At 35.8% G+C, this 26,596-nt stretch overlaps 1 protein-coding gene across 2 annotated transcripts in view; it reads right to left on the reverse strand.

Annotated features, from left to right (window-relative positions):
* Nucleotides 1-3,934: 3,934 nt before the first annotated feature.
* COPS4 (COP9 signalosome subunit 4) overlaps nt 3,935-26,596 on the reverse strand; it is a 41,761-nt gene continuing 19,099 nt past the window's right edge. Inside the window, exons 2-10 of one of the 2 annotated variants that reach the window (XM_004681154.2) lie at nt 25,248-25,327; nt 22,566-22,717; nt 21,935-22,038; nt 17,502-17,655; nt 17,185-17,335; nt 11,938-12,108; nt 10,992-11,107; nt 9,412-9,496; nt 3,935-4,459 (exon numbers count right to left, since the gene is read on the reverse strand). In XM_004681154.2, coding sequence (XP_004681211.1) covers nt 4,326-4,459; nt 9,412-9,496; nt 10,992-11,107; nt 11,938-12,108; nt 17,185-17,335; nt 17,502-17,655; nt 21,935-22,038; nt 22,566-22,717; nt 25,248-25,327 — 1,147 coding nt within the window. In that variant the 3' untranslated portion in view covers nt 3,935-4,325. The remainder of the gene's footprint in view (nt 4,460-9,411; nt 9,497-10,991; nt 11,108-11,937; nt 12,109-17,184; nt 17,336-17,501; nt 17,656-21,934; nt 22,039-22,565; nt 22,718-25,247; nt 25,328-26,596) is intronic. The other variant, XM_004681155.2, reaches the window with a different exon arrangement.

Genomic DNA, 26,596 nt, shown 5'->3' on the forward strand with positions numbered 1-26,596 from the left:
GTTTCACCAGAGCTCCCCTTCAGCAACACACAATTAGATTCCCAAGTGAGTTTCTCCACAACACAGAAACATTAGTTATATTTAAAGAGCAGGTTTATTAGGAAAAGGGACACAAGAGTAAAAGACACTTGAACAGACAACATGGGAAAAAGGGGCTGCCCCTGAAAGGGACAGGTTTGCTAAGAGAGAGGCCTGGATGGGTATTACGCTTTGTGCCCTAATCATTGGTGCTAAGGATCTTGGTTTCTGGGCCCTCTCTGGTGGCACAGAAGGTTAAGCACAGTACTTGTTAAGGATCTTGGTTTCTATAGCCGGGTCAATGGCTGTGCTAATCCCTTATACCCTACCTCCTTGTGTGAGTCAGGTTTTAGTCCTGTAGCACCTCCTACCCAGTTTTTCTATTTGTATCTTCCATCACCCCCTGTTCAAAGTGGACCACATTTTTAATAATAGTAGAATTATTGAGACTCCTTATCCAATCTGACTCCATCATCAAAGGTTAAGAATACATTTGCCCAAGGGATTACAACTGAGATGGAAAAATGCACAAAATGATGTAAAAATAAACCATTATATTATTTTTAAAAATAGTAATAAAATCATATTTTTGAATATTCAAAAAAAAGAAAAATAATACATTTGAGGGCCCTCCCTGGTGGTGCAACAGGTTAGGATGCAGCACTGCAAGCTAGCTGCAGCTGCTTCAGTGCAAGTTCAATCCCCACACGGGATTGCAGGTGAGGTGACCCACACGGAGCAGCAGACTGCTCCTCTCCTGCCTGCTGCTCCCCGCAGCAAGGATACTTTGTCTTTGTCAGTAGGCCTGTTCTACTCCCCACTCTGTCTCTGGTGAATCCTCTCACCATCCCTGCATTTCTGGTCTGTACCCCAGTTCTGTTGCACAAATAAATGAATCTTAAATGTGTTTATAATAGTTTTATAATAATGTCATAACAAAAATAAACAACTTCATCAAAAAATGGGCAGAAGAGCTAAAAAGGCACTTCTCCAAAGAGGAAATGCAGACAACCAACAAGCATATGAAAGAATGTTCAACATCACTCGTAATAAGGGAGATGCAAATTAAAACCACAATGAAATACCACCTCACACCAGTGAGAATGGTACATCTTCAACTAGCAACAACAAATGTTGGCGAGGATGTGGAGAAAAAGGAACTCTCCTGCACTGCTGGTGGGAATGCAAACTAGTACAACCACTATGGAAAACTGTTTGGAGGTTCCTCAAACTGCTAAACATGGAGATTCCATATGACCCAGCAATCTCACTCCTACGTATCTACCCAAAAGACACAAAAACACTGATTCAAAGGCACCTGCACCCTTATGTTTATTGCTGCTTTATTTACAATTGGAAAGACATGGAAACAACCCAAATGCCCAAAAGTGGATGACTGGATGAAAAAGATGTGGCACATATACACAATGGAATATTACTCAGCAACCAAAAAATAAACACATGCCTTTTGCAGCAACATGGATGGAGCTGGAAAAGATCATGCTTAGTGAGATAAGCCAGAAAGAAAAGGAAGAATACCAGATGGTTTCACTCATAGGAGGATAAAGGACTAGGAGAAAATAATAATAATGAACAGCTATATACCAGAGACATTATATGGGGGTGGTGTGGGGAATGGGATCAAAAACAGTGGGGGGAAGGAAATGCACTGGACTGTGGTGATGGCACATGGGTGATTTGGTGATGGGAAGCCCACGGGGATTACAACTGAGTTGGAAAAGGGCACAAAATGATGAAAAATGAACTATTATATTATTTAAAAAAAAACTATTGTTTGAGGCCCTCCCTGGTGGCGCAGCGGGTTAATTCACAGCACTGAGAATCTAAAGCCGCTTCCGCATGAGTTCGATTCCCGCCTGCCCCGGAGGTGACCACATGGCGTGGCAGACCTCTCCTGACCCGCCCGCTGCTCCCCTCAGCAGTGTACTTCGTCAATCTGCCTGTTCTGCCCCCCACTCTGTCTCTGGTGAATCCTCTCACCCTCCGCATCTCTGGCCTGTACCTCAGTTCTGTATGCACAAATAAATAAATAAATCTTTAAAAAAAAAATAGCTCCTAAAAAAAAACAAAAAACTCTTGTTTGAAATCCTTTATCTCTTTCTCACTATGCACACCAGTTATATTAAATATTGATCACACCAAGAGTCTACTTCCTTTACCTTTGTGCATTCTGATGGCTGAAACCCTTTTTAGAGTGTGCTCGCTGAGTTCATCATGCAGTCACACACTAACACCAATTCTCTTCACCTTCAGGTAACTTTGGTCAGGTTTTTATTATTATTTATTTATTTTTATGCATACAAGAACTGGAGTGTAGGCCAGAGGTGCGGGTGTGAAAGGATTCACCACAGACAGAGTGGGGAGCAGAACAGGCAGATATACTGAAATACACTGCTGAGGGGAGCAGTAGGACAGGGAGCTGTGGGTCAGCTACCTGGCCAGGATCCAACTGATTTATGTCTAACGGGACTTTAACTCCTGTGCCACCAGGGGAACCCCTCCTTTCCAAAATTTTAAACACACATAAAAATATGCTGAATACAAGTCTGTCTGAGAGCAGATAAAGGTTCTGCTTCAAGACAGGCAGAGGTTCCCCCTTACCCAGCCTGTTATTCTGCTCAACTCAATTGACTGGATGAAACCTACACACAGAGGGGATGGGTAGCTTCTTTATTGAACCTGATTCAAATCACCATCATCTCACCCCAAAACACCCTCACATCACACTCAGAATATTTGATGAAAATATTTGGGTACCCCTTTATCCAATCACACATAAAATCAGCCATCATGCTAATATTATAGCTAATTTGGGAAATGCAGGAAAAAAGAAAAAGGCACCCCAAGTATGCCACCCAAAGATAACCATTATTAGTTTTGACACATATCTTTTCCAGTCTTTCTCGATGTGCCACAGGTCAATATTTTTATCACTCTATTTTACTATAGACTCTTGCCTCCCTATTTACTTAGCAAAGTATCTAAATTTTCCATTATGCTTCTGATATGACATATAATTATTCTCAGAAAACCTGCCACAAATATGTTTATCCATTGCCCCCAAAATGTAATTTCTAGCTTTTTATCATGCTTTGTATTTTTTTGGTTCAAAGCCAGCTATGACGTATCATGTCATAGGAACTGAGACAATAGGCCTTTATGTAATATTTTCTAATAATCCAGCAAGGAGCTGGGCTGTATTTATTATTTGCTGTATCAGAAGCTTGTTTGCTCTATTTTCTTTCTTTCCTGTGTTATTGAGTTTTCAGCTCTCAGTCATAATCCACTGACATAATACTATAGCTCGACTGAAAAGGTATGTGGGGAACATTCAATAATCTTACCATTATAAGTGATTTTTAGTTGATCTGAGTCCCTGGACCGTGATCTTCAGGTATGTGTTAGCCTTTTCCCCCACCATTTCACTGTTTCTATCCATTACTACTACAGTAGTTTCTACTTCCAGTAAACTGTGATTCTATATGCCTTTCCTGTTTTATAGGTGGTTGGCCCTGTGACCTCAATTTTCTGGTGAAAACAAGAGAATTTATTGGTTTTAGGTCTGTTCAGCTTTTTTCTTGTAGTGAGGATGGAGCAATGACTTCCAAGCTCTTACATGTTGGGCATAACCCACAAACTTTTAAAAACTCCATTCCCCATTTTCTCAATAAAGATGGCTGAATAACCATCTCTGAGGAATCTTTCCTGGCCTCTAACTGGAAAGCTCTTCCCTGTGTGCCCTAGTATTTGGTATAAGTTTTATATATACTGTCTATTGGCTCTGAGACTCTGATGCCTGGAGAAAACAGGTGTATGTTCTATCTGACATTTCCAACATACAGTGTAAATCAACATCCACTGAGCTGAAAGAAAAAAAGGAACAAAACACTGTTCACTAATTAAAAACAAAGTACTACTTTTATTTGGCTCATTTCTCCATTTATTAGAATAACCACATTTGGAGAGGCACAAAGCACTTAAATTTTACATGACTACAAAGTTATCACAAATCCCAAACTTTTAGCCACAGATATTTCACTTATTCAGTTTAAAGAAAAAAATTTTCAAAACATCTCAGTTAGCTTGATACACAGAGACCCTGAATATATGGGAACTACGTATTTGTAATGCTTGTACTTCCTGTTCTAATAAGTCTTCTTTAAATGGGATCCAGCATAAAAGGGATTGAAATATGGAAGGTCATGATGCAAATGCTTTGTTGCAAGTGAAATTAATCTGTACAATAAGGAAAAAGGTAAGAGTGTACACAGAAGTTCTGCAAGGATTCACTGAGCCATCTGGGCTTCCATGGCTTGTGCTGTCCATTCTGGTGCTGTTTGGCTAATTTTCTCCAAAAGGTTATTCACTTGGAAACAAAGAGACTGGATCTGTTTGTCCCATGTTGGTAGGGCTTCTCGTGCTAAAGAAAAAAGGACAAGGTTAGAAAGCTAAAATTACTCCTTTGCACTTATTGCAAATATGAGTTAAACATAAACAGAGTAGTATTAATTTTTTTAATTTTATTCCAAAACTTTGGCAAATAAGTAATTGTTAAGTAGCTAAATCACTGGCACAAAATATCAAAACACATATATACCTATATACATATCTCTACATAGGTATATGCAGATATTCAGATGATTGTTATTATTACTATGTTTTGATATCAAAATAAATTAACTAAGCAAGGTCAGCCACAACCACTGCACAGTAAGAGTCAACAGGCTCATCACAAGTGTTTACTGACTTGTAAGACACTGCCACCTACTGGGGAAAGCAAATCTATGTGTTTAAGACTGTCTGATTCTGAAGCTAAGTATTTTCATATTTACAACAAAAACAAAAAAACTCATCTGGAATACACCAGCAATATGTACTTAAAAATGACAGATTGGGGGCAGGGGGTCGAAATAAAAACAAAACACTGAAATATATTAAAATGGGCACAGAATTAAAGTGGGGAAAAAATATAAGATCTTAATCAGGTGCATAAAATAATCTCAATGAACATAAATCACATGCCAAAATGAAAACTACAATATCAAAAAAAAAAATCACTTCTCCCCTACAAATATATACATTTTGAGAAATTCCAAGGCCAGGGCCCTCCATGTTGGCACAACGGGATAGGACGGGATAGGACGCAGCACCGCAAGCTAGCAGCCGCTTCAGTGAGAGTTGGATGCCTCGCTGGGAGGTGACCACACAGAGCAGCAGACTTCTCCTGACCCACACATGAGCTGCTCCCCTCGGCAGTGTACTTCATCGATCTGCCTGTTCTGTTCCCCACTCTGTCTCTGGTGAAGCCTCCCACCGTCCCTGCACCTCTGGTCTGTACCCCAGTTCTATATGAATAAATAAATAAAAATAAATAAATAAAAGAAATTCCAAGGACAATTTCCCTTTTTTTCTGTTTTGCTTTTCTAAAAGAAGTAGAGTTAAAGGTTATATAAAAATTGATTGTTGAGGGCCCTCCCTGGTGGCGCAGCGGGTTAAAGCACAGCACTGAGAAGCTAAAGCCACGCATGAGTTCGATTCCCGCTTGCCCCGGAGGTGACCACATGGCGCGGCAGACCTCTCCTGACACGCCCGCTGCTCCCCTCAGCAGTGTACTTCATCCATCTGCCTGTTCTGCTCCCCACTCTGTCTCTGGTGAAGCCTCTCACCGCCCCTGAGACTCTGGCCTGTACCTCAGTTCTGTATGTACAAATACATAAATCTTAAAAAAAAAAATTGATCGTTGAGAAGTCAAAATAATTTTGTAAGTTTAAAAATAGTGGCAGAATTGTGGTTTAACATCTATCCAGTGGAATATTACTCAATCTTTAAAAGGAATGAAGAACTGATCATATACTTCAACATGAATGAAACTTCAAATGAAAGAAGTCAAAAGTCACATATTAAATGATTCCATTATGTGAAATATCCAGAACAGATAAATCCAAAGACAGAATTCATAGTGCCAGAGGCTGAGCAGAAGGCACAATCAGGAGTGATTGTTCACGGGCACAGGATTTCCCTCTGAGGAGATGAAATGTTTTAGAACTAGGTAGAAAAAGAGTATTTGTACAACCTTGTGAACATACTAAATAAATATCACTGAATTGTGTTCTTTTTGCAATGGTTAATTTTATGTTATGAGAATTTCAACTCAATAAAAGTAGAGGTAGGAGCGGCTTTACTACAGTAAAATTCATTATAGATTTGTCTATTAGCATATTATTTCAGATTAGTGGAACTGAACAATTTAAAAAGTATGTGTCTCCTGTATGATCATATGCAAATTGTTCACTAAAAGATGTTTTAATAAATTATATTTGCAAATATATATATATGTATATACACACACACAAACACACACACATACATATATATATATAGTAATCTACCTTAAAATTATATACAAAAATGAACACACTAAATATCACTACATGTGGTATTTATTTTGGATCTAGGTAATTTTATCTGAATAGGTCACATAAAATTTCTTATTTTGAAACAATAAATAAAAGTATTGTAAGAAACTATAGGAAACTTAGTTTTACCCTAAAATGCAGAATATCTTCTTGATATTTAGGAAAATCAAAAGTCAAAAATTAAACAGTCACATATCTAACAGAGGACCTCCCTGGTGGCGCAATGGGTTTAAAGCACAGCATGATAAAGCAATCGGCAGCTGCTACAACATGAGTTCAATCCCTGCCCAGGGAGGTGATCCACATGGAACAGCAGACTTCTCCTGTCTCACCCACTGCTTCCCCCAGCAGTGTGTTTCAGTCAGTCTGCCTATTCTGCTCCCCACTCTATCTCTGGTGAATCCTCTCGCCCTCCCAACTTCTGGCCTGTACCCAGTTCTGTATGCATAAATAAATTAAAAAATAAACATTGAGGGCCCTCCCTGGTGGTGCAGCGGGTTAAAGCACTGCACTAAGAAGCTAAAGCCACTTCCGCATGAGTTCGATTCCGGCCTGCCCCAGAGGCGACCACATGGCGCGGCAGACCTCTCCTGACCCGCCTGCTGCTCCCCTCAGCAGTGTACTTTGTAGATCTGCCTGTTCTCCCCACTCTCTCTGGTGAAGCCTCTCACCGCCCCTGAGCCTCTGGCCTGTACCCCAGTTCTGTATGCACAAATAAATAAATCTTTAAAAAAATAAAATAAAATAAAATAAACATTGACATATCTGACAATATAAAAAATGTTGATGTGTTTGTAGTATGCCCTGACTACAGAAACATAACTGACAGAAAAGGGTATTTATAACACATGCAGCAAATAAAGTTACCATTCAATCAAAAGCTACAGCAATTGAGACTGGGAAGTTTGAAGAAGAGGAATGGGGGAAAGAAATAGATAATAAAAGTAAAATTAATTCACAGAAGAGGAAATGCTAATGGTTGATACAAGAAAAGAGTCTAAATTTCACTGGTGTCAAGTAAACACACATTAAAATAAAATTTAGTATGTTCCCCATCAGTTGGAAAAAGATTTTTAAAAAGGGAGTAGTATTTATTTAGCTGATGAAGATTCATTCTGTCACACTGGTAAAGTATAAATGACTAAACTTTTTCTGGAACATAAACTGGTAGTATCTATTAAGAATCAACATAGATATCTCCTCTGATACAACCTATCACTTTTGAGAATTTGTCCTCTGAAATAAATGTGCTAATATATACAGATCTGCACAAAGAAACAACCTAACAACACAATAGTTGAACTGCATGAAATATTATGCATCTATTAAGTAAATTAGATACCTACTGACTTGAAAATGCTTTTGATACACTAAATCTAAAATACCAATTTGTTGAACTCTAGATACTTTAAAATATGAGGTAAAATATGAGGCCACTTAAAAAAACCTCTGCTTTTCATATCTGCATAAGCACAGGTGTATGCTCTATGACTTATAGATTAATATAGTCTTGCCAGGGAGGTAGGGCTAGAGGAATGCTTTGTTATTATGAGCATATTTATCATGAATTCTTCAAGTCTAAGAAAAAAATTTAAATATTTCATACGCTATCAAATTGTTATACATTAACTTTAGTTTTCTCTCAACCTCGTGACACCTCTGCAGTGTGCTCCGTAGATCTGCCTGTTCTGCTCCCCACTCTGTCTCTGGTGAAGCCTCTCACCGCCCCTGAGCCTCTGGCCTGTACCCCAGTTCTGTATGCACAAATAAAAATAAAATAAAAAGAAATAAGAAAATGGGTTTTCCTCTTGGAGTGAAGGAGAAAACTGAGAAAACATATGTGAAGTAACTACTACAGAACAGGAAGAGTGGTCTAGTGAAATGTATCAGTAACCACAGGATGTTCTAAAAACCTGAGACAGTAAATTTGTAATGCTATCAGTGTGTGTGGTGTGCGGGCTCTTCTAGTGCTGTGTTACGTGTGGAATAGATGGAAAATGAGTTCATACTTCCAACTTTACAGTTAAGTTTTGCTAAACAGCTAGAACAAAAAATTAACAAGTAGCTGGAACAAAGTTAACAGGCAAACGTTCTGGGGTATCTGACTAGCTGAAATAATGACTCATGGAACTCAAGCTGGCTCAGAAGTGCAATGAAGTCAAAAATGGGTCGGACTGACTGGAAGAAAGGGAAAGAGTCAATGGAACAGACTCCTAGGCAGGCAAAGAGGCATAAAGAGACAGACCACTAGAAAAAACAGAAAAAAGGTTACAGTATAGTTGGGTATTTCAAAGTAAAATTTATAAGTGGAATAGTTTTTTTGGGTACGGCAAGAGTAAGAGTGTAAATGAGGCATGAATAGGGCTTGAGGAGTTTTTAGACAATAAGAAAATCAAGAGACTAAAAAAGAAAAATAATCTCTTAGCTGTCAGTTTAATGAGCTGCTGAACAGGGAATGCCACTGGCGTGTCTAAATGTCTGGTAGATGGCGTGTGATTAATAAATATTTGATGAATAAATGAATTACTTAATAAACAATCCTGGCTCGGATTTTTTCCATAGCACAAAAGATGCTGCCTTAAGAAGACTGTGTCAGGGCCCTCCCTGGTGATGCAAGGGGCTGAAGTGCAGTTCTATGACACCATCTACAACCACTGTGGCATGAGTTCGATCCCCAGCCAGGGGACTGACCCACATGGCACGGCAGACCTCTTGCCCCCGGTCCTCTCGGCAGTGTGTTTTAGTCCAGTTGCCTGTACTGCTCCCTATTCTGTCTTTGGTGAATCCTCTCACCCCCTCCCACAGTTCTTGCCTATACCCCAGTATGCATAAATAAATAAATCTTTATAAATTAAAAAAAGGCTGTGTCAAAATAAATTATTTGATGTGTCTTAAGCAAAACTATGAAACAGTTCACTGTAATTTCATTATGACAAAAAAAGGCAAAACCTCTTACTTTCAAAATGAACTATTCCATCAATCTGATCAATAAATCCATTCATACGTCCTTCTGTTATCATTTGTGATGCTATCTTTTCTGCCTGTTAAAAAATAAAATAAAATAAATTCTCAAAAACTTGAATAGTTATAGCTAATAGTTATTGTTCACATATGAGAGTGGAAAGTTCTTGGTTTAGCTACCCAACACTAAATTTTACACATGTGGTCACCTGCCATTTATTCTAAGAATAAAACCTACCTATTCTGTCCCCTAATTCTTTGTTAATCCATTATGTTAAGTGGGGTCTGTTTTTTTTTGTTGCAAGATTGGGACTACCATTCTTACCAATTTTTTGTCTGTTCAAAGTCAAGCTGACAATTTTTTCCTTTTTTGCTCTGTTCAAAGTCAAGCTAACAATTTTTTCTTCTTACTGGGAGCTACACCTCAAAAACAGAAACTAATTTTTCCTACTTTATTTCACTTCAATTTTCAGTGTTTATCATCACAAAAACCCTTTAAGGAAGTGCTATTTGTGATGCTCAAATTTAAAAGTGAATTTAAAAGATTAAAGGCAATTAAAGGGATCAAAAGGTCATCTATTTGGCTCCTAAAGTCATATTTCTTGTTCACTACGTGTAAGCAAACTGGATTGTGACAAGTTAAATTTTAGTAGTTCTGGCAATCTTCACAATCAGTCCTACATGAGTCTTGAACAGACCATGACAGCATGTATTATTAAAAATTTATTTACTTCCCCCTTCAGTCTCAGCAAGAAATCATACCTCAAAGCCTAAAAAGAAAGCGTCTTTTTAATGTTAATTTAAACTTTGGTTCCCTAATCGTTCTACTTCCTTTATTGTGTAGTGAATGTACAAGTAAAGGGATGATGTTAGAAAATCCTACATCAAAAATTCACTAACAGATAAGAAAGAATAAGACCCATATTGCATGACTTCTTAAGGTATGCAAGGTAGATATAATTAAAGTTATTATAGTTAAAATTAAGAGAATGTTATGTAAATAATACCTGAAATACCCTCTCTAAGTACTACTGGTATTTTGTTGGAATTTGTATCTAGCCAACCAAGCTCTTATCATGACTAATAATGAAAATTTCATAATAAGTCAGTCAACTTCTTAAGTTATATCAAGCATAGGAGTTACAACAGAATAGCCCATTCTCTCAAGTAAAGAAATGAAATATTTAACTTTCGAGTCAATCTAGAGCAGAAAAAAGAAGACATATATCAAAATTTTATCAGTCAGAAGTCACAAAACACACAAAATAGATTTAAACAGACATTAAACAAAAATATTCTTACAAAATGAGTTCATAACTTGAAACCTCTTTAAGATTTCTACTCTAAGTCATTTTATGGTAAGATACAATTAAAAAAACAAAAAACAAAAACAGAAAACAATTCCATTACAAGACTATTTTAATATTCAAATAAATTATTTCCATTTACCTGAGGCTTTTTATGTGTATTTTTGTTGCAGTTGTCAGTATTTATCAATTATATACTTTATTTTTTCATTATGTCAATAGTTTTAGTCTCTTACTTCCTTTTTATGTATTGGAAACAAGAAAATACCTTAGCTGCCGGGATCTCTAAAAGAGCTCCAAGTTCTTCAAAGGTAATATTATTATATAATTTGCTTGCAGACAACAAGTTGTGCTCAATAACAGCTCTGTCCAAGATGCTAGAACCTTAAATAAATATAAAATAAGACCACTGTAAGTTTGAAACTTGTTTGATATTCCTAAAAGATGCATCCTTTCTTCCTGAGAATTTCTAGGCATACAGTAAATAACTCATAACTACTCTCTTTATTTCTCTTATCAAAATTATTAAAGTAATCACAACTCCTTGTTTGGTGTAGTCTGAGTAGCATACAATTAAATATTAATAACAAATTTTGAGCACGAAGGAACTACTGACTAGCTGTATTTTTTTTCATTATTATTTGCTATTGTTAAAAGCTACTTTAAAACCTTTGCTGAGAAACAAGTAAGTGATGCTATGAATAAGCAACTATTAAAAACTTCTTTCCTGGAAAAGGCAGTGCATTTCAAGCAAATACATCCCTTAACTAGGAAACCTGATACCTGGTTCTATTCTTATTGACAACACATTACCCTAGATAACCTTGGGCAGTTAGTGTGCCAAATTTTGCTCTGTCTAAAATAGAATCAGATAATTATGCTGTTATAAACTGGTGCTTAAAATTAATCAAGATACTTATCAAATGGTTCAAGTTTTTTAAAAACTAGACAGGAGAGGCACAGTCTAGACTTCTTTTGTTCTTACAATAAAAAAAAAAAATCAAACTATTCCTAAAATGTTTTCCAACAGTGCTAATGTTACACCGACAATTCAAATCCATGTATAATACTCATCTTCAATCAATATGTATTATTCCGTGTATGTCAAGTGTTATGTAAAAGTACCATAGAAAGATATTAAGGTGCTTTAATACACTTCCCATTAACATTTATCAAATATTTACTACTACATACTTATATGACATGGTCATTACCATCAGCTGTTGTTGCTTTTTGGTGAGGCATCAGCATGGCGGCAAACTCTTGCAGTTGATTTCCTCTGATGATCCTGTCTAGGTACATTTTCTCCAGGATCCCATAAGCAGCAAGTTGCTGGCACCTTTCATCCTTAAAAAGAGTAGCTAGCATCCTAGAACGCTGCTGTCCTAAGGAAAACAAATGAGCATCAAATATTCTCACAATCTATCTTTTCAATAAAAAATTAACTTTCTTGTGACTCTAATTTTCACCTACTAAAATAAATGCAGCATCAATTGTTATTTATGGTAGTTATGTTCTATGAAGTTGTCCCTAATGCTCAAGTAGTGATAAATCAACTACTGCCCCTAGGGAAATACAGGAATAGGTTCCTATGAGCCTCTCTGGACACAACTGATCACTATGTAACCCTTATTTGGTAAGTATTTCTTTGTAAAGACACCTTACTAAATATGTATTATTTATTCATTTGTTGATGACATAAAAGGAAGTGTGGAAATGTTCTAAATTTACTTTAATATGATACATTAAAAAAAAGTCTCTCAAAAAAGTGTGTGTGTATATGAGACAGAGAGAAAGTATGACCCAAAACCAGGAAAATTTAGAAAAGGGGCAATGAAGAGAGAATAGTCCTACTATATAATAAAACATAAAGTCCTATTCCAAGGACTACAACACTAGTATATTTGAAAAGAATATTATGTCTGTAAATCTACACAATGTACTCCAAATATCAATGGGGCATTAGGATATGAATTATTTAGTAAAAGATGATTAGCCATTTGGGGGAAAAAGGTTAGCATCCAAGTTAGTATCCAATCTCATTCCTTACAGTGAAATAAATCCAAATGGATTAAGAATCACAGGTAAATTTAAGTAAGAAATAGGAAAACTAACCCATAATGGTGGGTGGAGAGTGGCGGTAGTGACTAGTAGGAAGCATGAAGATAAAAAATTAAATCCTAAAGCAATAGTTCTCAAAAGATGCCCCCAATATATTTTCAAGGGGTCAGTGAAGGTTGACAATATTTTTATAATAACATAAGTCAATTTGCCTTTTTCAGCGCATTGGCAGTTGCACTCCTGTGCAAAAATTACTGGCACAACGGCACAGGTCAAAGGAGAACCAAGATACCAAACTATATTGTGTCAACAATCAAAACAAAAAGTTCACTTTTTAAAAATGTCCTTACAGCAGTAAATACTTTTTGTTAAATCTTGTCACTTGAGAATACAGCTCTCTAATACTCTGTGTAACAAAATGAAAATGTTCATAAAGCACTTAGGCTACAAACTGAAGTACAACTGTCTCAAGAAGACATTCCAACTTGAGTCAGGCTCTTTTTTTCATGGAACACCATTTACTTAATAACTGAGAGGAAAAGTATTCAGACTTGGACTATCCATTTCTAAAATACCCATTTCCTTTTTTACTCATTTATTTATTTATTTAAAGATATATTTATTTGTGCATACAAAACTGGGGTACAAGCCAGAGGTGCAGGGGCGGTGAGAGTCTTCACCAGAGACAGAGGGAAGCAAAACAGGCTGATTGACAAATAACACTGCTGAGGGGAGCAGCAGGTGTGTCAGGAGAGGTCTGCTGTGCCATGTGGATCACCTCCCCAGCAGGTGGGGATCAAACTCACGAGGAAGTGGCTTTAGCTTCATAGTGCTGTGCTTTAACCCACTATGCCACCAGGGAGGAGCTCTAAAATACCCATTTCCTTAAAAATAAATGAATAAACCTTGTCACTATTAACAGCATTTGCTGCCCTTGATAAAATTTGAGCTTAAATAATCAGTATTTTAGAAAACGTACATCTGCTATCATGAGCTTAACAGCTTTCCAATAAAGGTTTTTTCTGGTGACAAAACAGTCCACTGTAATTTTGACACATTACATAATAAAGTATGTCAATGTTTGGAAGTTCAACTCAATGAACCAATATTTTCAAACACCCAAAAAACCTGATGGCATAAAATCTTGCATTGTTAAAAGACCCATTAAAAGCACTAAGACACATCAAACTTTTAACACAACAGAATCAACTCATTGATACAGTTTCAGATGCTACATTGCAACTGTCAAATGTAGTATCAAAAGAATTTTCATAGTCATCTGAAAAATCATTAAGATGTCCGCTTTTTCTAACTACACATCTGCATGAGGTTGAATTTTCTTCATATACTGCCACTGAAACATGTCAAAAAAGGCAACGTGGAAGTATCTCTTAAGAATTCAGTTTTTGGGCCCTCCCTGGTGGTACAGCGGGTTAAAGCACAACATGAAGAATTGAAGAATTGAAGAATCGAAGAATCGTAGAATCCTAAGCCACTTCCGCATGAGTTAGATCCCCGCCTGCGCCGGAGGTGACCACATGTTGCGGTAGACCTCTCCTGACCCGCCCGCTGCTCCTCCCCTCAGCAGTGTACTTCGTTGATCTGCCTGTTCTGCTCCTCAATCTGTCTCTGGTGAATCCTCTCACCACCCCTGCGCCTCTGAACTGTACCCCAGTTCTGTATGCACAAATAAATCTTAAAAAAAAAAAAATTCAGTTTTTGTCTAGTAAGCCAAACAATGAAAAAGTAAAACGATTTCATTTTCCTTTTTTTGCTCTGTATAATAGTTACTTTATAAAAACATACCATTTATTTTTCTATATAATGGATTTATTATTACTATTTCAGGTAAATATTTTTATATTTCTCATTTTATTTTCTAACACAGTGATCAATGAATATAACCTACAGAATACAAAGGAACAAAGGCTCTTCAGGGTTTTCAATTTCAGAGTGTAAAGGGACTCTGAGGCCACAGGATTTGGGAACCTAAAATGCTGAAGGAAAATATGCAGGAATTTAAAATGTGTAGCTTCAGAGGAGGAAAGGCTTTTTCATTTTTCAGTAAGCCAACAAAAACCCAGAAGTCATGAAGATTGATATATTTAACTATGTTAAAATTTAAGTTTTTGCATGAAAAAATTTCATTAACAAGGTCAAAAAGAGACAACAAATTGGGAGTGGGAGATTGTTAAATTTCTTATATACATGAAGAGCTTTCATAAATCATCAAGAAAAGGATAAAAACTCAAGAAATGACTAGTAGGTGGAAAATTTCAGAAAAATGAAATCAAGCTTGGGCCCTCCTTGGTGGCACAATGGGTTAAAGCACAACACTATGAAGCTATCGCAGCCACTGCAGCACAAATTTGATCCCAGGCCAGGGAGGTGACCCACATGGCTTGGCAACCTCTCCTGACCCACCCACTGCTCCCCTCAGCACTGCATCTGCCTGTTTTACTGCCCACTCTGTCTGGTGAATCCTCTCACCCTCCACACCTCTGGCCTGTACCGCAGTTCTGTAAGCACAAATAAATATTTTTAAAAATTTAAAAAGTAAAATCAAGTTTTAAAATAATGCTTTTTTAATATATGAAAAAATGCTTAAGAGCATTCATAATAAGTGAGTACAAATTAAAGTTGGAATGAAATGCTATCTTTCATCTACCGGATTAGCAAAGATAAAAAATGTGGTGATACAAGTGTTAGGATTCAGATATACATGAGCACTAAAATACAAATTAAAGCTAGCAATGTACTATCATTCATCTACTAAATTAGCAATAATAAAACATTTGGTGATACATATGTAGGAGGAAGCAGGTAAATATAGACATTGTGGCCCTCCCTGGTGGCGCAGCGGGTTAAAGCACTGCACTAAGAAGCTGAAACCACTTCCGCATGAGTTCGATTCCCGTCTGCCCCGGAGGTGACCACATGGCGTGGCAGACCTCTCCTGACCCGCCCGCTGCTCCCCTCAGCAGTGTACTTCCTCGATCTGCCTGTTCTGCTCCCCACTCTGTCTCTGGTGAAGTCTTTCGCCGCCCTTGAGTCTCTGGCCTGTACCCCAGTTCTGTATGCACAAATAAATAAATCTTTAAAAAAAAAATTAAAAAATATAGACATTGTTTGGAAGGTAAGTTAAAAGGTAATGAACAATTTCTATCAAAAGTTTAAATATATAATTGTCTTGTACTCAAGAATAAATACCTCTTTTTTAATTAACAAAATAATAAAGCCAATCAAAAGAAAATAAAAAAGAATGAGGAATGAGCCACATATATTGACAAATAAAGATCACTATACTACAGAAATACAAAAAAAAAAATCAAGCTGCTAAAGTGTATATATCATGTTATCATTTGTGTACCAAGAAAAAGGGAAGATACACACACCCATACTTTTATGTTAAAGGAAATCCAACTAAGCAGTAAGTTCTTTAGAACTGGAAGCAGTACCACTTTCTAAATAAGTGAACAAATAAATAAGATCACTGCTTCAAAAAGAATGAAAAGTGTAGTTAAATACATCTAAGTTGTCAACTAAACAAAGTTCAAAAGTATAAACACTAAATGATTTAGAAAAGGCATACGTTAGAACTATCAGCATTTCCAGGCCCTCCATGGTGGCACAATGGATTAAAGCACAGCACTATGAAGCTACTGCAGCCACTGCAATACAAGTTTGATCCCCCACAAGAGAGATGATCCCCCCATGGCCCAGCTGACCTCTCCTGACCCACCCACTGCTCCCATTCCTCAGCAGTGTTATTTTGTCAGCCTGCCTGTTCTGCTCATTACTGTGTCTCTGATGAATCCTCTCATAACCCATCCCCCTCCTCACCTTTCACCTCTGACCTATACTCCAGTTCTGTATGCAAAAATAATAAATCTTTAAAAAGAAAAAGAACGATCAGCATTTCATCACAAAGTAGTTTCTGTTTTGTAAGTTGAATTATATGGTATGTTTTAATAAAAAAGTAAAAAGCAGTTATTTTTTCATAGGTATAGAAGAAAAGTATGATACCAGGCTTAAAACCAGTGCTGTGAAAAACATTATACAGTCATGTCACCAGTCACTAGATTTTTTTCATTTACCTTTATGAACTTCTTACTTGATATCCATTTTTTTCCAGTGACTTTTAAGAGAACAAAAAGCTTCATATTATAACTCTTAACCATTCTTATCCATGTGAATAACAGTTTGATACATGCATATTTAACATTTAACTAGCAATTCATTTGCATTGCTGTTTTGACTTTAAAAATTTAGTCTAATTAACCATAGTTGTAGCAGTAGACATTCCATAGAAGAATAGTTCCTAGCTAAATTTCCAGCAGTAATGAATCCAAATTATTAAGCAAAGAAAATTAACTATTTATGAAAAATTATGGGTTTACCTGCTGATGCTAAGATGGTACAGTGCAAAGCATGTTTTAAGGCCTCTAGTCTTTCACTTTCGTGCACTATTGTCTTATAAGAGAGTTCATTGTACCTTTGTGCAGCTTCAATGAATTTTCTTCTATAGTCAAGAACACGTGCATAGCATACCTATAAGCAGGAAATGATTCAATTAAGGAGAAAAATTAAAAAGCAAAAGCAAAAAATTACAGAGAATTTCTAATATATATCACAGCATTTATCAGATGTTGTTGAACATCTTACTACAGCAGAGTTCTCCAAAACAACATTAATATCCAATTAGCTCATATGTTACCTTATAGTGTATCTGTAATTGTTCATTGGTTGATTCATTTTGAAGCAAAGATGCTCGGTTTATGTAAGCCTCTGCCTGGACTGGATCATCATCCTCCAGATACAGCCTAGCAATTTTCAAGTAAGTCTCCAGTTTATAATCTACATTGTACTGCCTAGGATATAATAGAGAAACAAAGAATAATTAAATATTTATCAAGTAAAAGCTTAAGAGTAGTACAAAATGAATTTTTCCCATATATATTCTGTTAATAGGAGGAAATCAAATGTTTTGCTGCATTATATTATAGAAAACCTAAAAAAAATTCCAAACTAAATTTTACTGGATTTTTATTTTTTATCATTGTTCACATTGTTTAGCTTTCTTTAATCCTCAAATAATCTCACAAATCAAAGGAAAAAATGCCTACTTCAAGAGTATGTAATATATAATAGATGCCTCTTATCTACAGGGGATGTGTCCTTAGCCCCATAATTGATGCCTGGAACCATAGATAGTAAACAACCCTATATGTATGTCTTTTGCTATCCATATGTACCTGTGATAAGCTTACTTTCTAAATTAGCTACAGTGACTGACAACATCAATAAAACAGAACAACTATAAAAATATATTGTAGGGACTTCCTGGTGCCCCAAGGGGTTAAATCTCATCATGATGAAGCAATCCCAGGCCACTGAAGCTCAAGTAAGCTAACCTCCCAGGGGGAGCTGACTCACAAGGCACAGCAGACCTCTCCTGCCCTGCCTACTGCTCCCCTCAGCAGTATATTTCAGTAGATATGCCTGTGCTACTCCCCACTCTGTCTCTGGAGAATCCTCTCACCCACAGCTCTTGTATGAATAAATAAATCTTTAAAAAGTATATATATTGTATAAAAATTATGTAAATATGGCCTCTATCTCAAAATATATTGTTGCACTTAATATTTTCAGACCATAGTTGGCCCCAGGGGAGTGAAACCATAGAAAGTGAAGCTGTGGATAAGGGGAGACTGCTGCACTGTTAGGAATATATAAGCATCCTATAAGACGCTTTGGCAATATGGTCTCCAGCTATCCTTTTTAATCCTTTTAAATATATATACTATTTACCTACTGCATTTTACACCTATGGGAAAAACCCTAAGAAAATAATGAGGGTCATGTATACAACTGTAAGCACAAGGAATAGTCATTTATGAAGCTTTTCATAAATATAATAGGAAAAAATTATACATCACCTAATATATTTATGGTAGTTAAGTTGTGATACATAAAGATTGTAGAATATAGTTATTATAATCATTACTATGTGATAACAGTGATCATGTATTTTTATTATGTAAAAATGTGGCTAAAACAGTATGTAAAACACTATTAAAAAATATTTTTTAAGATGTTAACAGCAATTATCTGTTGAGTAAGATGTTTTAAATCTCCTTCTTTCTCCCAGTGGTTACATTTTTGGAAAGCAAAATTCTTGTATTAGCGAGAAAGGTAGAACCTCAGATAACCTCAAGTAATTCAAGATTAATCTTCACAGAAGACCAAATCTGTTATCAGCAAAAGTGGTGCCACCATGTGGCAAGAACAGAAAATTTCACAATTCACTTGGCCTCAGCTTTGAAATTGTTTTTCTACTTATTAAATCTTTTATAGTAAATTCAAATATTGCTATTAATATTTTATATCATACATTATTAATATTTTGTACTATACTATTTCTATTTATAACTCAAATGTATATGAATTTCTATATGTAACACTGAGTTTCTGAATGTTAACTATATCCATTAAATGTAATTTTTCATAATCAGGATGAACTGATGAATTACTTTTTACCAAAAAAGTTCTCAATCATTTATTCTTCAGATACTTTTAGTAGAAGCTAATTCTTCTAAAAGTGATTTTTCTAATCACTTTTACTTTCACTTGCTTAGGCAACCATTAAATTTTTACTCCTTTGGTATCCTCACAGATAAAAGATAGGGCTATACAACTGTCAAAATAATTACAACCACTGTGGAGAATAATATCTAATTTTACATTTATTTCAACTACCAGTAAAAACAAACATATTATTCTGTGCTAGGGAGAAAGTGCTCATACAGAATAAGACCCAAATAGCCTCTTCAACCGATCATTGAAAAAACCAAATCAACAAGAAGCTGTGGAGAGCAAAATTCAACATCTGCCTATACAGTTTTCTCATAAACTTCTATTGTAAGGAGCATCATTCACTAATAATTTTATAAGTAATGTGCAAAAGGCATGCTGCATAGAGTATTTCTACCTATTGACACAAAGATTAATGAGGACAAAAAAATTCATTCATTTAGTAAAAACGTAGAAAGAAAGTGGAAATATTTTTAAGTCATTCATAGTTGGTAATTTTATACCTATCAATTGAAGTGGGAGGTATGTTTAATAATATAGGCAAGAGTCTCACACTTTCACCCTTTTTACACAATACTTTGGAGTATTGCTTTATAGTGAACTATATAATGTTTTTGAAAATACATAATAAGTAGTAATATTGGTTCCGTAAGAGCTACAAACTCAATTTCTTCTGTTTTTCCATTTCACTTTCTCTAGTATCCCAAATTTACAATCCACTGACCCCTCTGTGAATTTCCAACCACTAATCCTAACACACTACCTTCCACCCGAAAAGCCTCATTTCCCTCCCTCCCTACCTTAACTCAAATGATAAAACACTATAATCAAGGAATTGCCTATATATCTGTATCCTTCATCCATCTTTTGTCACACTTAGACAAAATATTAACTTTGGTTAAACATTTTTCCAGTGCCTTCCCTCACCCATGTTGTTGAACTCTGATGGACTCTGTTGAACTCCAACTAATAACTAATATCATTTAAATCACTCTGACCTTCAAACAAGCCCTTAATGCTGCCAAGGATCCCCTACTTTCCCAGTGCAATCACTGCCTCATTCTCCTAGGGAATTTTTTTTCTTGTTATTTGTCTTTCCAACAGCACAACGCCCAACCTCCTCCACACTTCCAGCTGATGACTGATTCTTATTTGACTGAAGATAAAGAAATCAAAGTTCTTGCACAAGCTCTACCACATTACTAACAGCTACCCATGTATTCTGTCTTATAGACAGTTACTTTAGAACACTGAGGTGCTATTTTGCCCATCATGGAACAGGTGTCACAACTGGGGGCAGTAATGTTACTGGCATCTGGTATGTAGAAGCCTGGCATACTACTGAATAACTTACAACACAGTAAGAATTATCTAATCTAAAATGCCAACAGTGCAAAGGCTGAGTAATTGCCATAAATGAACTGTTTATGCCCTCCTCCAAAGATTCCTTTCCTCTTGTGCTCTCCTGCAAGAATCCTTTCTCCTTTATTCCTGTAGAAAATTTTTGCTTTCCACTGGATCATCAAAGAAAAAATATCTCTTAAACAAACTGCTGTCATCGTCTATCCTATTTCTGTTTCCCTTTGTGAAAACGTCCCCAAAGAGTTCCCATCTCTAACTCTCCTCTCATTCTCTCTTAAACCAATCCAACTGAGCTTTCATTCTTAACATTTCACCTAAACAGTTTTTTGTCAAGGTCCCTAATGACTTCCACATTACTAATTTCAGTGGTTAACACTCATTCTTCATCTTACTGACCTATCAACACAGCTGATCATACTACTTTCTGGTAAATCTTCTTTATTTGGCTTCTAGGTGACCACACTCCATATTCTTCTGGTTTTCTTCTTACCTCAATGGACAATCCTACTTGCTTGCTATATTTCCTCCTATAGACTAATACATCTGCAATAACACATACATCTCTTAACTGATATCCCGATTTCTATCACTGCTTGCCTATAGTTTATTCAACCCACTAGTCAGAATGATTCTTTAAAATATAAATCAGGACACGTCACTCTTCTGTACAAAATCCTCCAATGGATTTCACTTTAAAGTGAAATGTCAAAGGTCTGACAATGGCTTACAAAACTCCATATAATCTGGTCCCCAGGACTCTGATTTCATCTCTCTCTCTCTCCTTAGCTCATGCCATCACTGGGTCTCATTGCTCTTCTTAAAAACTCTCCAAGCATACTCCAATCGCAAGTCCTTTACACTAGCCAACTTCACTAAGATGATTGACTGATACACTTTCAGATGGCTCATAGCCACGCCCTTACCTCTTTCAAGAGCTTGAGAAGGTGTTATCAGAACTAGCCAACCACTCCAATCATCCTATCTAATGACATAATCTATCCCCAACTTTACCTTTTACTTTTTCCTCTATGGTATTAGTCACCTTCTAACATACTACAAAGTTTATTAAAATATTTAATTACATTTTTCTGCACTAGGATGTAAGAAAAAAAGTGAAAAGTTTGATATTACATATATATCCGCGTGTGTGTGTGTGTTTGTGTGTATCCATCGAATATCCACTATTTACTATACTTTTGTCCTGTTTCCAAAGGAATTCCCACCAACACTTGGGCTGCATTTCTCCAATCTTCTTCTTTCTCATATATGGATGCAAGATGCTGTCTTATGGAAGCAACCTGCAATAGTAGGTATACATTAAATTATTCCAAGTGACATTAGTAACTAATTAAAAGAGATAAAGTGACAACACTCTTATTTAATATGTTAAGTTGACATATCAACAGTACAAACTTAGCTAGACTGCTCAAATTTTTCTATGAATCTTACATTTACAGAATATTATAATACCAATTTGAAATAACACATTCTGCAATGTGAATATAGTGATAAAATAATTTAAATATTAAGTTCTGCTTTTATGTAGTGCATATATGTTAGAGTTTTTTTATGTTTTCAGTCTAATAATTTTACTGATTCTTAAATTATCCAAAGAATAATTCTGGTTCACAAATTGAATTTTAATACATGAGCAAACATCAGCTAGAGGTATAACGTCCTAATACTTATTGGATTTTACATTGTAAAATGATGGTTGGCAGACTTTTATCAAAAATAAACTTGAATGAGTATGTCCTTTAAAAATAACCTCTCTCTAATAACTATTTCTTTCTTAAGTTCAAAATTCACCACTCTAGATGTTTACCTGCTCCTCAAATGAAATGACTCTAGGCTGGATCTTTTCCAAGGTGAAATGATAGATTTCTTTGGCTGTGCTATCAGGCAGGTTAGGGAGATGTGTGCAGAAATCAGTCAGTAACTGTCGAGAGATCACGAGGCTGACATTCTCATTTACCACTTGTTAAAAAAATTAAGAGATAAGAAAATTAAGCAACTAAAAATTTCTATTAAACAATCTTTATCTAATCAATCTTTATCAAAACAATGTATATTAGTACAACCTTCAATGCATTACTAAGAGACTTCCATAGCACATCAACTTATATTACAGAATCAGTTTTTCTTTTGCTGAATAATTACATAATACCTACAGAAAACCAGAAAAAATTCCCTAACTTTTCTAAGAAATAGAAATGGTTGGAAAGTTTTGTTTAAACATTATTTTCCTCATTTCTCTACAAAGGCAGGCATATAAACACCTATATTTTTCATGTTCACATATCCCATCAACTACAAAAAAAAAGTTAAAGAAACAGTAAAATAATGGCCATGAAAATTCTATCAAGTAAGTAGTGACAGTTACTACCATTTTTACTTTCCCTATAAAAACAAAAAAGCATCATGTGGCCATACATTATAACATTATTTTAGAACAAATAGGAGGTATTAACACATGTGATTAAGGACAAAAACTCTGGAGTCATACAGTTGTCACCTCTACCAATTAAATGTCCTCTGACAAGAAACTTAATTTCTCTATGCTTCTGTTTCTGTAAAAGGTAGATAGGGTTGCTGTGAGGCTTAAATACAATATATATAAAGAGCATTAACTGATACCTGGTATATAGTATGCAACAAATTGTTAGTTTTTAATCATCACTATTACTGAATTTAAAATATGCATCATGCTGTGAACAGCTGCTTACACAAGTGTTAAACCAGTAATTATGAGAAAATAAATGATAGTTAAAAATAGTTCAGTGAACTGGTGGGAATGCAAACTAGTACAACCACTATGGAAAACTGTTTGGAGTTTTCTCAAACTGCTAAAACTGGAGCTTCCAGATGACCCAGCAATCCCACTCCTACGTATCTACCCAAAGACACAAAAACACTGGTTCAAAAGGACACCTGTACCCCCATGTTTACTGCTGCTTTATTTACAATTGGAAAGACATGGAAACAGCCCAAATGCCAAAAATAGATTACTGGATTAAAAAGATGTGGCACATATACACAATGGATTATTACTCAGCAACCGAAAAAAATAAACACATGCCTTTTGCAGCAACATGGACGGAGCTGGAAAAGATCATGCTTAGTGAAACAAGCCAAAAAGAAAAGGAAAAATATAGGATGTTTTCACTCATTGTAGGTGTATAAAGGACCAGGGGAGAAAATAATAACAATAATGAACAACTATATACCAGAGATATTTTATGGGGGTGGGTTGAGGAATGGGATCAAAAACAGTGGCAAAAGGGAAGTGCACTGGACTATGGTGATGGCACATGGGTGATTTGGTCATGGAATGCCCATGGGGATTACCACTGAGATGGAAAAAGGCACAAAATGATGTAAAAATAAACTATTATATTATTTTAAAATATAGTTCAGTGATATAAATTATTTGAACTACTTTTCATGGTATTTCATTGGATTGAAAGTCTATATAAAGACCAAAGTCTATATAAATATATAGAGCACTATTCTTGTATATAAAAACAACATTATACAATGTTGTCAATAAAGTCACTTCTAACAAATCTTGCAACTAACCAGTTTATATTAATTAGAATTCGTTATTAGAGAGTACTAGTTGTGATTGATAAAACAATCTCATTACATGTGCCTTTACATATTTAAAACTGCTAGAAAGAAACTGCTACTGAAACAAGTACTTCTTAGGGAAATATTAACAAATAAGTTGTATCAATCACATAAGTTGTATCTTCCACAAACTAAATGCCCTGGGGGGGGGGGGGGAAGTAACTTAATCCTTACACTCATTTTACAATATACTTTACAGGTCTATCTACCTATATTGTCTAGTCACAGGTTATTAAAAGACACCTTGGTAATGGATAGTATGTGTGAAAGCATATTATAAATGCACTATCAAATATCAATAATACTATTAACTTAGTATAAATTCCAGCCTGAATTCTAACCAATTTTCAAAATAACTAAATATGTTTGAAATCAGGAAGATGGCAAGAATGGCTTGAAAACGTGTATTTCCAGGTTCCATTCAAAAGTAATGTTCTTAACATTAATAACAGCCAATACTTACATAGCACTTATAAGCATTACATCATTTAACATCCCACTAATTCTACAAAGTTTGTATCATAGCCACCCCCATTTTATAGACAAGAAAAGGAGGTAGATGGGGCTAAATAACTTTCCAAGATCACACAGCTAATAATAAAACAGCAAACCAAGATTTGAATCCAGAATATTTTATCATTGTGCTCTGTTGTCTTTTATTAGTTACTTCATCAATTACTATACAAAAACTTATTTAGGAATGTAAAACTAAAAAATATACTGGTTGTAAGGTTTAAATTCTACAATAACCTCAATATACATTTAATTTCATTTCAATGAAGACTGTATCAATAATTTGCTATAAAACAAAGCTCGAGCAAGGTTTAAGTTCCCAACACAGTGACTAGGCAAACATGGGAGTTTTCTTTCCACTTACTTGCTTCCACAAAAGCTTTCAAAGCTTCTAGTTGTTCTGCCCCAGATAACTGAATGGCTTTTTCCAGGATCTGACGATACCTACATAATATCAAATAAAAATCATGTTCAGAGGACAATATATATTTTAAAACTAACTTTGATGTTTATTTACTTCTATTTACTCTAGTTTCTCTCACAGTATTCTTGTTTGTGGTTTTCTTTATAGGATATCACATTTGTATTTTTTAATGACAAGAAACACTAAATCTATAACTCTAAAATGCCACTTCTAGTTTTCCTTGCAGTGTATCACAATTTTTCAAGCCCATAAGAAAAAAAAAAAGCTTTACTCTGTGTAATTATGTATTACACAGACACAGAACATCACTTGAGGTGACCCAGTATATTCCCTCTTGCGAACCTAATGAACCACAGGTCACCAACAATAGGATAATAGTGAGACTAGACAATGAAACCAAATACTAGCAACTGAGCAGCTTCATGCACACAAAGTCAAGTCTACCAAGACAAATGAACTGACAGAACATCCTTGATGCTGTCAATCAGTGTCTATTTATTCTTTTTACTTGCATTCAGTTATAAATGCTTATATTCATGACCATATAACATTTAAGTCATCATTGGGGGAGAAAAAAGCAAAACAGGGGAAATGTTAAGAAGAGGAGTAATGACAATTTTTAGGCAATAGGATGGTCCCTCCTAGAATGCAAACTCCACCAGATAAGGATTTTTGTTTTGTTGATTGCTATGTATACACTAATGCCTAGCACAGCACACATTCATAAGCACTGAACTATTCAACTGCATTGGTAACACTTTGCTTCTTAAACTAAATGGTGGGTAGATTAAGTATTGTATTCATTATTATTCTGAACTTCATCCAGAATATAACCAAGACATAAATACACACTAATAGGGGCCCTCTCTGGTGGAATAATGGATTAAAGCACAGCACTATGAAGCCATCGCAGCCACTAAAGCATGAGTTAAATCCCCAGCCTGGGAGGGGACCCACATGGTGTGGCAGACCTCTCCTGTCACACCTGTTTCTCCCCTCAGCAATGTATTTCAGTACATCTGCCTGTTCTGCTCCCCACTCTATCTCTGGTGAATCCTCACCCCTTGCTTCTTTTGCCTATAGCCTAATTCTGTATGCATTAATAAATAAATCTTTTTTAAAAAAATATACAAATAGGGGCCCTCCCTGGTGGTGCAGCGGGTTAAAGCTAAAGCCACTTCCACATTAGTTCGATTCCCTGGAAGTGACCACATGGCATGCCAGACCTCTCCTGACCCGCCCGCTGCTCCCCTCAGCAGTGTACTTTGTCAATCTGCCTGTTCTGCTCC

This window comes from Condylura cristata, unplaced genomic scaffold (genome assembly GCF_000260355.1).
Source record: "Condylura cristata isolate star-nosed mole 26May11 unplaced genomic scaffold, ConCri1.0 scaffold00012, whole genome shotgun sequence".
In the NCBI taxonomy this organism is placed as follows: Eukaryota; Metazoa; Chordata; class Mammalia; order Eulipotyphla; family Talpidae; genus Condylura; species Condylura cristata.